The 11795-nt window shown below is 36.2% G+C and overlaps 1 protein-coding gene across 2 annotated transcripts in view; it reads left to right on the forward strand.

Moving 5' to 3' along the window:
• VAV3 (vav guanine nucleotide exchange factor 3) overlaps positions 1-8888 on the forward strand; it is a 158667-nt gene extending 149779 nt beyond the window's left edge. For both annotated transcript variants that reach the window (XM_030455485.1, XM_030455486.1), the window contains 2 exons: positions 4538-4689; positions 6381-8888. In XM_030455485.1, coding sequence (XP_030311345.1) covers positions 4538-4689; positions 6381-6422 — 194 coding nt within the window. In that variant the 3' untranslated portion in view covers positions 6423-8888. The remainder of the gene's footprint in view (positions 1-4537; positions 4690-6380) is intronic.
• Positions 8889-11795: the final 2907 nt, after the last annotated feature.

The raw sequence follows: 11795 nt of genomic DNA on the forward strand, positions 1-11795 counted from the left end.
GCTGGACAATTCACAGAGAATTTTGCCAGTAGGAAGGCAAATGCCTTTGAGGAGTGTATTAAAGTGATACTACTGCAGACACTGCAGTGTTCACTCATGTTTCACTGGCAGACCTCTTTAGAAAGGGGTGGAGGATTTGGCTTAGTTTGTGCAAATGAGGATTGAGTCTGGCTTTTGCACTAGGGAAGGGCAGGTGCCTTGTGTGCACCAACGCTGATGTAGTCATGAGATCTGAGTAGAGATCTGAGTAAGCATTGCATTTTACACCTGCCCCACAGAGACCATCCAAACTGCTTAGTTCCCTGATGGATTCTTGAGGCTTTCTGTAGTTTCTAGAGGGCAAAAGGATGTAGGTGGCTGGTTGGTATTAGAATGGATAATGTGCTTAACTGTACTGAGAGTGTCTCTGATGAGCCTTTCCTTGATTCATGCCAAGGATTTCAATCTCTACGTGCTCTTGAATGTTTTGCCCATCAGTTGTTCACTGTTTTGGAATCTTATTTTTCCATTTCTCTCTCCCTACATATAGATTTTTTACTTCTTTTCACTAGTTACAACATTGAGAATCCAAGCTTTAAGGCACCCTTGCAATTGACATCTACTTATATAAAGGAACACAGCTGTAGAACAGATAAATAGAAACCCATGCTGGTGTGGCTGTTAACACTGTGATCATGACACTGAACTGGAATGTCTGAAGCACTCACCTCACTTGAATTAGAGAATATTTTGGCCCTTTGAACTTCATCCTCTTGGGTCAGGATAAAAGATGACCTCCTTCATTCAGCTTCATGACACTTGAATATAAAGTCCATTTTTACAGAAACTGGTGTCTGGTCCAGCAAAATAAAGTTTTGAAGTGGCTGACAGTGACAGAACAGCAATCAAGACTCTGGGGTACTTTAATCATATCATATGTTCCCATATATGGTTTCAACAAATTATCATTATATTCCTTTTTTCCTGTGAAAAACTGCTGTATCAGAAAACTCTTAACTGTAACAGTAAGTAAGAATAAGATGTCTTACACATTACAATATGTTATGTACAGTATTTCTTTATACAAATACAAAATATTAAAGGAAGATGATGGTTAGTAATTCTTAATTTATCTGTTTAAATGAGATTTCAAATTCTGATAGGCTACATTACTTCAAAAATCATCATTTTACTTCATAAAACCATCGTTTTAAAAATAGCCATAGAATTTGCTGAGATTAAATGAACACATACTTACTTCATGACCGTATGAGTGTTTCTCTTAAAAGGATCTTCAGATCTGGCTTAGTTGTGCTGTTAAGGAAGTTGGAAACCCAGGAGAAAGGTTAAGCTAACTACTGAGCACTACTGGAGATGCTGCCCATGCTTGTATAATAGAACTGAGGTTTGGTTAAACAGTGCAAGTAAAATGTACATTTCTTCAAGGAGCATGGAAATTAATATACAAGAGTAAACCTTAGGGGATATAGCTGCAGAATTAGGAGGATGCCATACCACAAGGAGGCAGAAACAACTGTTTTGATCAGCATTTTCCCTCTTGGTTATTCTTCCATGCATTTCTTCCCTCCTTAGTTTTTTTTCTTCCATGATCTTTCCAAATTTGTTCAACTTTGCCTTGTGTAATTATGAGATAGATTCCAGTCAGGGGAATTTTCTTTGCCTCATTCCTCCTTGATCCTTCATCTCATTTCTAGACTCTGAAATGATACCCAGTTCCCCAGAATCACTCCTTCCATCCTTTAATGGTTCCCCAGATCTTCCAGTGATAACTGCTGCACACCTATGAGCGGTTGCTGACCTTAAAGTCAAGAACTGCTATTTTTTATTTTTCTTTCTCCAAAACCATTGCTGTCCATGATGTGCACTTTCCCTCTAAAATTACTGAAATCCTGATAAGGTATAGGACATAATATTCATGTCAGAATCTAAAAAAGCAGTGTCTACATCTGCCTTACTTAGAGGGGAAAAAAGTATGTTTGAACTTCATTATACTTTTAGTAATTAATTATTATTTTATATTGCCTAGGTTTTTATAACATCTTCATATTGTAAATATAGGCAATAAGTTGAAATGCTGGTTTTCTTTCATATGGCATCCTGTATCAACTATATGATAAGGGTGCTCTACATAAGGAGTCTGAAATGTTGGACTAAACTTTAATGATGTAGTATAAGAGGGCATAAGTTTTTTAGGTATTCTGTTTTTGTGATATACCTAATAATAATTAAAACATAGTACTTGTTATTTTGTGACCTGGACAGGCTGGAGAGTTGGTGAGGGAGGAACCTAACGAGGACAAATGTAAGGTCCTGGACCTGGGGCAGAACATCACCCGTGCTTCAGTATAGGTTAGGGATTGACAGCCCTGAGGAGAAGAATCTTAGAGTCCTGGTAGACAATAAATTAACAATGATCCAGAATTCTGCCCTTGTGTCCAAGAAGGCCAATGGTATCATGGGTTGCATTAGAAAGAGCGTGGCCAGTAAGTCAAGGGAGGTCATCTTCCTCCTCTACTCTGCCCTAGTGAGGCCACACCTGGAATAATGTGTCCCATTTTGTGCTCCCTAGTTCAGAGGGCAGCAAAGATGATTGGGGTAACAGGAGCATCTCTTTTATTAGGAAAGGCTCAAAGTGCTGAGACTGTTTATAGCTTGGACAGAAGTCTGGAGGAGACCTTATCAATGTCTATAAATATCTAACAGGCAAATGTAAAGAGGATGGAGCCGGACTCTTCAGCAGTGCCCAGCAACAGAACAAGGGGCAATGGGCACAACTTGGAACACAAGGTTCAGTTTAAAGATGAGGAAAACCTTTTCTTCGGGGGTGACAGAGCACTGAAATAGGCTGCCCAGAGAGGTTATGGTCTCCTCTGGAGACATTCAAAACTTGCCTGGATGCAATATTGTGTAATGTGTTCTAGACAATCTAGCAGGGGGGTTGGACTATAGGTGATCTCTAGAGGTCCATTGTGGCTTATGATTCTGTGATTTTTAGATAAATTGTTTATATTGGTTCTGCAAGCTAAAAATATTTGAATAGATAATTTTCACATATTTCATATTTCATTTCATAATAATTTTTACATAGTATGCAAAGGCCTGTGTTTCTATGAAGTGTCTTCAGTGGGTGAGAAAAAAATCTTAAATACAAGCAGAGCTGAAACTCTCAAGATCTTCTGGCTCATTTAACATGTTTTGTATTCCTGGTTTAAATTGAAGGCAACTAGGTATGAACTTTTAGGATCATGTTGTTGAAGGCATTGTTAAAATTAGAATCTTAATTGTATTTTCTAAAGACAATTGGGAATCTCTAAGAAATCAGAAAGTGTTCTGAGAAAAATTATACATACATTATATCAAGTCATCCATCATGAATGCATGATGAGTTCTATTGAAATCCTTTTAGTAGGAAGTTTGATTGTGATTTTAAATTCCTATTCCTATCTACAGTGGCTTACAAAGAAAAACAACAAAAAATTGCATTAATGAAAAAAATAAAAATAATACTTTGGTTAAATAATCCAATTACAAAATACAGTGGAATAGTAAATGTTTTTTCTAAACTGGTCAAATCCAAAGACCTTGATCTTTTAGGTGCTCTGCACTTAGCTCACGTTGGAAGTGATGAGGATTTCTTTTGCAAGTTTGGACATTCTATGTTGGGGTTAAAAACACAATTTCATATAAAATTATTTGGGAGAGGTGAGGTTGGTTTTTCAATTTTTTTTCTTTTTTTCCACATTTGCATTGTAAAAGCATTTCATAACTTTTTATTGCTTACAATATCTTGGCTTTAGCAATATGCTTACATGCTGATGTAACTTAAAATTTTTAGAGTTGTAATTTCACAGACACCGGACAAATTTTATAAGGAATAGGAATTTTTTCATCATAAAAAGTTTTGCATAACAAAGTAATTGGTGATTTTACAGAATAAATTTCTGAAAAGAGTACATTTATATCATTAAGTCTTCATGCAGATTGTAGCAAATGATCCATACAAATTTCCTGTGGAAACTCTTTCCTAGTTTACTCATGCTGATGCTAGCTTCCAATTTTAAGTGCATTAATATTTAACTTGGGAGGTTTTTTTGAAGGAATGGCACCTTATTCTGTTTGTTTTGCTTCACTAGGGGTTTAAAATCAAATCAACTGTAAATGCTAATAATCCTTTTGGAAACAGACTAGTGACCTGTAAAATATGTCGATGCATGTAACTGGCAGCAAGTTATACTATGAAGCACAAAAATACAATAACTGCAGATGTATTTAACAATTTCAGGGTGAAGAATATTTTATTTATGGTTCATCTTTTTTGATTTTTTTAAACGAAGAAGAACTATTAACATTACCCATGACACCATTCACTTATGTTTAAACCTTCTTGATCTTTGTAGATGCTTTCATATTTGCACAAAATTAATGCTGTTGTGTGTTGTGCAGTCATTATTTTGTATTTTACAGTACTGATATTTACATTACTCTAGTAGTCTAGAATGAAAAAACCCTGATAACTTCACCGTGTGCTTTATTTCAGTGCTAAGCCCCAAGGTGATAGGCATTGCCATAGCCAGGTATGACTTCTGTGCAAGAGACATGAGAGAACTGTCCTTATTGAAAGGGGATGTTGTAAAAATTTATACGAAGATGAGTGTGAATGGCTGGTGGAGAGGTGAAGTAAATGGAAGGGTAAGGTTGTTTATTTTTTCTCTCTGACTCATTTTTGCCTTTGTTGTCAGTGAATTTGTTAAAAAATTAATGTACATTCCTAAATCATTAACCTTTTTTGTATATTTAAATTCACAAGGTATCACATGTTCTCATCTCTGTTTCGTAAGGACCAGGCAGAGCTTCTGTCAGGAAGGTTTCCCAGCATGTAAATTAATTTGTTACTCAATGTAACCTACTGGGCTGCATATTTGGGCAAGAATTTATGGTTAAAAAATAACAAAGATTTAGTATCAGCTATAGCTGAACTTTCCTGAACAGTACTGCATCCATGTATTTGGGGTCAAAAGCTCAGGTTCCTGTTTAAAAAGTTCAACACAGAGTGATTTCCACATTTTTCTGCCAGACTATAATGCAATGAAATCAGCCACTTTATTTGTAGAAGGCTGCTTCTATGCTGTCTGAAAATGTGGCTTATATGAAGTGTCACATTTAGCAGGGAATTTTACAAAGTCACTGAGACTTTCATGGAAGTGGAGTTTCAGTTTTGAACTATAAAGGCTGAATTGTTTCAGTGTCAATGCACTGCTCTTTAACACAGGGTTATGGAATGCGAGGTGGAAGACAGTACATTGGTGGGAAGCTGGAAATGAAAGTTGCAAATATGGTTGAAATAGAAGTCCAAATTAACCACTTCATGCAATTTGGAAAACTAATTTTTTATGTTCCATGACCCTGATTATGATCTTAAAGTAAAATGGTGTATCATACAAGAAAGAAATAGGGAAGCAGGAGAAATCGTAGTCATCCTTATATTTATTTTACATGTGAAGAGCATTTTGTTCCAGTCAAGCTGCCCGCATCCTAAAAGATGCCCTGTTATACACAAGCATTCTTTCTGATGGCTTTGACAAGCTGAACTTCAGATCATAAGCTCACCTCTGGACAAGTTTTGGCAAGGCAATCTAAACCAAAATATAAGCAGTAAACCCTTCCAATCATGAATGAGGTTTGGTTTTGAGATCTTTCATGGCTGTTAAATTGACTTAGTTATAAAGAAGTCTAAGTGAAAAATCTAAAGTGAATAGCTAACACATTAAGAAAGATATGACATTGCTTCCCTGTATGCCTTATATAATCCTTATTTGACACATCATTAATTTCAGAATTGAGGTAACATTATATTTTATGAAGTGTAAAATACCAGGCACTGGCTTCCAGTTCTGTCTTACTTAAAACTCCTGTTGTTGGCAATCGAATTTAACTCCATGTAATGCAACCAAATCAGTCACTGTTTCCTTTGTAAGAAACTTCCCTGGATGTGACTGAAATCTGTTAAACATTTGACTGCTCATTAAAAAAATAACAGCATCTTGCCTGTAGTAGAATTACTGCTGGCTTTGGCATTTCTAGATGGTTTTCTGAATGCTTGGACTTGCAATTTGGGCAAAAGGTTGTTTGGGTTTTTTTGGGGGTTGGAATTGGGGGGTAGGGGTGGGGTAGGGCAGTGGCATTCAGTTTCCAAATTGTCAGATCTGCAAATTATTCTTTTATTTAGGGTATTTGCTCTAACTGACAAGTCAATCAGGTTTATATTTATGATGTTGTTATTGTATTTACTACATACCCATCCTTGGTTTGCCTAGTTCAACCATTTAAAAAAAAAACTGTGCATCTCATGTATTTCTTTATTCTGCTTTCTCCATTTTTAGGTGGGCTGGTTTCCATCAACTTACGTTGAAGAGGATGAATGAATTACAAACTTTCCTCTGCTGACCAGCAGTTTCAGGGATTTAAAAAATTTAGTATCTTCAAAGTGTTATTGGTCTTGTTAAGTATTTAAACAGCAGCATTTTGTCTTGTCTGAACCTTCCAGTCTTAATGTTTGGATTTATACCGAAGTTTGTGCTGGCAGATTATCACCTTGCCCAGAGCTGTGCAAGAAACAACCTGCCAGTTTGCCATCACTGGAGATGAGTACAAAGTCCTACACTCACCTTTGCAGAAGATCTGTAAAAAAAAAATTCTGTATGTTCCTTTTCATTTCACCCTGTATTACACCATGAATACTAGCTATGGCTGAATATTTAATAAGTCTGTCTTCTTCTTGCTGACATTGTTAATGGTCCAAGGAGACGAAGGCTTATTATTCCTTACTGCTGCATGCAGAAAACAGAGTCATTCCAGTGGGCATAGTCAGTGGACTTGTCTGGAAACATCAAAGAACTTTGCTTATCACTTTACAAACAGTTTACACTCACAAAAGCATTCTGAAGGAAACATGAATACTAAATGTGAATAGCATTCATACATGTATAATTAACTAACTAATTTGAGGTCCTGTGTAAGTCCTCTAAAATTTATTTAAAGACAACATTTTAGAAAGGGATAGTGATGTGATACTGCTTTGAAAATCATCCCCGAATTGGAATTGTTGGAAAACCTATTTGGTCATCCCAAGTCTTTTTTTGTAGGCTTTTTATTTAAGCAGCTGACCACAGAAGTGCAACAGAGGATTGTCATGATGAGAGATGAGTTTTAACACTTTCAAGCATTACCATTAAATAAATATTGTAGAGCTATGTTCTCTAGGACAATATAGTAATGTAAGATGATACTGGTTTTCAAGAACAGAACTGTTTATCTTTACCTCTTGATTGATTCGGATGAACTTTGATCCTTCCAACTGTAAGCTGCATTTTCCTGGTTAAACAGGAGTTTCCATCACCTTTTGTACTCTTGTAATACAAAGGGAACTTGCAGATTTGCTTGTGTCCTTTCCTTTCTTGTTCCTTCAAAAGGTAACAGCAGCTCAATGAGGGAGTGATCTTGCTGCAGTATTATGAACATCCCCAAGGAAATATATCTCTAGATTAGCTGGCTTAAAACATCAGGCCTTGTAAAGTGATGTATACCTCTTGGTAAGGCAATGTTATAATATATTTATGGAGGATCAGAAGTACTGTAGTTAAAAGCTTGAACTAAATGTGAGTCATGTTTTCAGATATGCAGTTTTGAATAGTTACGTAATGTCTAACCTGGCTTAAAAACTTCTATGAAAATAAAGCTCTTAAATGCATCTTCTTTCTAGGGTAGTGTTGACCTATCAAGAAAGTTAATTCCTCCTGTCCCACATTCTCTTTTTCTTTTCCTGTCCTCTTTCACATAGGCATCTTGGAATTAGTGTGCATAGGCACTGCGTGATTTTACACCACAGTTTTCCCCACTCAATAAGCAACATAATATCCAGAATCTGCTGGTATATATTTCAGATTCTTTTTGACTGTCCCCAGTGCTCTTTGCTTTTTTCTGGCCTACTTCTGGCCATCAGGAAGAATCAGGGGCAGTACAGAGGATGTATAATAATCCCTATTGTCTCTGCAGCCATCTGCTACACCTAGCACACACTGCTGTATGACAAGGTGAAAAAGAGGATCTTCTAATTAGAAATCATCCACTGGTAAGACTCAGCTTTGCAGGGAAGCTCTGCTGAGGCTCTAGCTTTTCAAGGTTTTACCTCAAAATTGTGTAAACTGTGATTGTGTTGAGTACATTACTTGATGGAACAATTGAGAGCATTTGTAAATATGTAGATTATGCATAAAACATATTTTGTAAATGATGTGTACAGCAGTGTAGGCTAGGGCATATTGTCTTTGATCATGTTTTGCCATGTGGTTTTATTGTCTGTTGTGAGCTTGATCCTATATTCCTTAAGTAGACAAAGTTGATTCTTTCACAGTTTTGCCTGCTCAAGGGGTAAAGGAGTAGGCTCTAGGCCCATGAAGTTGTTAGTGCTTTGCTGTCATGTAAATCTGAAAAGAGAGGTTAATTCAATACGAGTTGAGAAATGCATCGCTCATTTTCAACAGCTTGGTTTTAGAATAGTTTTCAGTAGTCTCTCCATCCTAAAGCTCTTGTTAAGCTTTTAAGCAATTTCCGAGTCTAGTAGTCACTCTTTGGGAAGAATGAAAGCCATAGCTAAACTTACTTTTGTGGCATAAATCAACATGTGTTTAATGCCCTGTATTGGTTGAGTTAATGCTGTGTTTTAAACTGTATTTTGAGTACCAAAGACTTCCTAAATATTCTGGAGTATCTCTTCCATGTGCTGCTTATGCTATATGGAGTTTTTGTTGTTATGCAATAACTGGTGTTACAGTAGTTTAACTTGTACCATTTTGTAAATATGTTAAATATAATAACTTTTTGGTTATGAACTTTTTGTTGTGAACTTTTTGTTTTAATGATATATTTAAAAATGTGTAGTTGACTAGTGTGAAAGTTGTGCTTCATTTTTCCAACCCTCTTCTCACTGTGAGCATAAGTTGATAATGTTCTGTTTTGGTTTCCTGGATGTATATAATCCTTGCATAGCTGTAAAGCTGAGCTGTCAGTGTAAATGGGGTAGTATAGCTTTCCTCGAGAGCATTTTATTTTTTGTGTAATTTGACCTTTTCATATCCAGGGAGTTGGTGGGGTTTTTTGTTTTGGTTGTGGGTGTTTTTTTTTTTTTTTTTTTTTTTTTTTTTTTTTTGTTGCTTTATTTTTTTTTCTTCCCATCTGTAGCAAGCATTGTGGAATCAGTAATTTGCTATTGATTTTGTCTGTCAAAGATTACACTTGTAGGTTTTTGATTGAAAAGAAATTGTTCTTAAAAGGTTTCTTCATTGTACAATGTTTTATAGCAGTCCCCTTTCTCTTCCACCTCCTGCTTTCTCCCTCTCATATGTGAAGTAACATACAAATTCAGGTTGACTTGAACTCAAATCTGAATTTATAGTCTGTATCTAATTTCATGGGCTACTTGATAACCTTTTCATGGTGTTACTTATTCATGCATTTTTTTTACAATATAACAAATTATTAATTTGTTGATGAATATGTTTGTGAATTAGTTCCATAAGGTCAGTGATGTTTCAACTGCAGTGTTGCCTCATTCTGTCCCTTCTATTTTTCAGTAGCAGAGATTTTCTTGTGAAATTGGCCTTTCTAACAGGTAATTATTAAACTTAATGAGGCATTTACACATCTCAGTAGATGTAAGGCATAATTTTCCTGTCACCCATAACCAAATTATATAACTGTCACACCTAACATGAGGGGCAAAAGTCTTTTTCAGTTACGTTCTGTTCTTAACAAAACCACACTCAGTCACAGACATTCTCCTTCCTCTTATATGCAAGAATAACTGTATGTCCTCTGATGGGTGAGAAATTCAGACAGCACTCTAATTAGGGTATAAGAACCAAGTGTAACTGTTCTGAATAATCTTTCCAGTTGGAAGGCTTGGAAGCTTATTTAAACATCTCAGCTTGAAAAAAAATCTTAAGTTGAACAATGTAAATTCTGCCAACCAGAACACCTTTCTCCTCTGCATCACAGGCAAACTCTAGATGCTCTGTGAGGGGAAAGAAAAAGTTGATTTTTAGCACTTTTGCAGTTCTTAAAGGTGAGAGAGGGGTACCGTCTAGAAAAACGTGAGGCTTTTTTATACAAAATAGCTCAGATTCAGGTTTTGTCTTACCGACTTGCATGCTTAGTGCAAAAATGTTTTGCTTCTATTTCACGATCAATATTGCTAACACTTTGGAAACAGAGCTGCAACAGCAGATGTAATTTAGATACTAGCACTGTCATACAGTTTCACCAACTAGTATTGACACTAAATTAACTCGTGTCTCTTTACTATGAACCAGGCAACTGAGAGCCCTACATAACTGTTCTGCCTGAAATTCCTCTGTTCAGAGAGCACTGCTTCATTTGAGTGACAGAGGAAGCACTCCCTCCTCTCCATTTTACTGCTGGGTATGATGATGTATGACATGGAGTATCTCTTTAGAGGTTAGTTTGAGTCATTAGCCTGATTGTGATCCCTCCCAACTTCCATTCTCTAAGGGAGAGAGCACAGAATAAGAAAAGCAGAAGGCCTGGATGCTATACAACAATGTTCAGCAATCATTGACACACAGCTTTGCATCTTGGAATGTATTCATTTACAGCAAAGAAGTTACTACATTCCTTTAGCTCTTCCTGAAATGTGCCACGGAAATTATCTCTTGCCTAGATGTCCACTATGTGGAAGAAGGGTAGTTTTGAGTAATTTTAACTTCATAAAGCTGTGAAATAAGATGTTAATACCAGAGACATTTTTCCACAAAATGCTTAAGTGTATGGTGCATATGTAACAAGCTACTAGAAATGTGGGAAGGATTATGCATCAGAAACTGTCCACAAAAGCGAGATTTATTGCATTATTTTAGCAACTTCCTTTTCAAGAATAAAGAGCTGTTTGGTTTTATAGCAAATGTGGTTTGGGTTTCTAATTTAGTTTTATAATTCCTGATCTGCTGTAGTGTATTCTTGCCCATTCGTTATAAGGATCTCTCCTGCTTGTGTGAGTATGAAGTTAGATTTTGTTTTATATGCCTCCTGAAATGTGAGTTATTGGTGACTTTTTCTGGGTTACAGTTTTTACCTGGTAATGTGCTTTTCAGAAAATACATGAGTTAATTTTTAAAATTTTGCAACCTGGCCTGAAGTAAACATGATTACAACAAGTGACAGGTTCAGAGGTGACTTTTTGCCACCAGGCTGGTTTGCTTTTTTTCAGAACTGTGTGTTTATATTAATGAACTGTGGCTTTAGGAAGAACAGAAATAGAAAAGATGAGAAAGCAAGAAGTAAAAAGTTGATACCATATACTATGTGTTAGAAACAACCCCTGGTCTCTGATAACCTTTCTGAATGCATTTCCAAAATATTAAATGTCTATTGAGAGCACTGGATTGGAAACAGAAATTCTCTAGTGCTTCCATGTGTGAAAATTTTGCTAATGCGATAAAGGGATCAAAGGCCCTTGGACTTGGTCCCAGAATTACCAGATAACTCTATAAACCTGTCTTCATTTAGTTGTATTTTTTCCCAAAGCAATTAAAAGATTTCCACAGGGAGATGCAGTATCCTTCCTTAAGATTAGAATTCTTACTCGTGCTAACTTAGACTAACAGAAATATGTATACTTGAAGGAACCTTTTTCTTTGGTAATTTTACAGTCAGTGTCCCTATAGCTTGCAAGCTATTAATAATGTGGAATGGGACGGGAGGCCCCACCCTACTAAAATTGA

Source organism: Calypte anna, chromosome 8 (genome assembly GCF_003957555.1).
Source record: "Calypte anna isolate BGI_N300 chromosome 8, bCalAnn1_v1.p, whole genome shotgun sequence".
NCBI classification, from domain to species: Eukaryota; Metazoa; Chordata; class Aves; order Apodiformes; family Trochilidae; genus Calypte; species Calypte anna.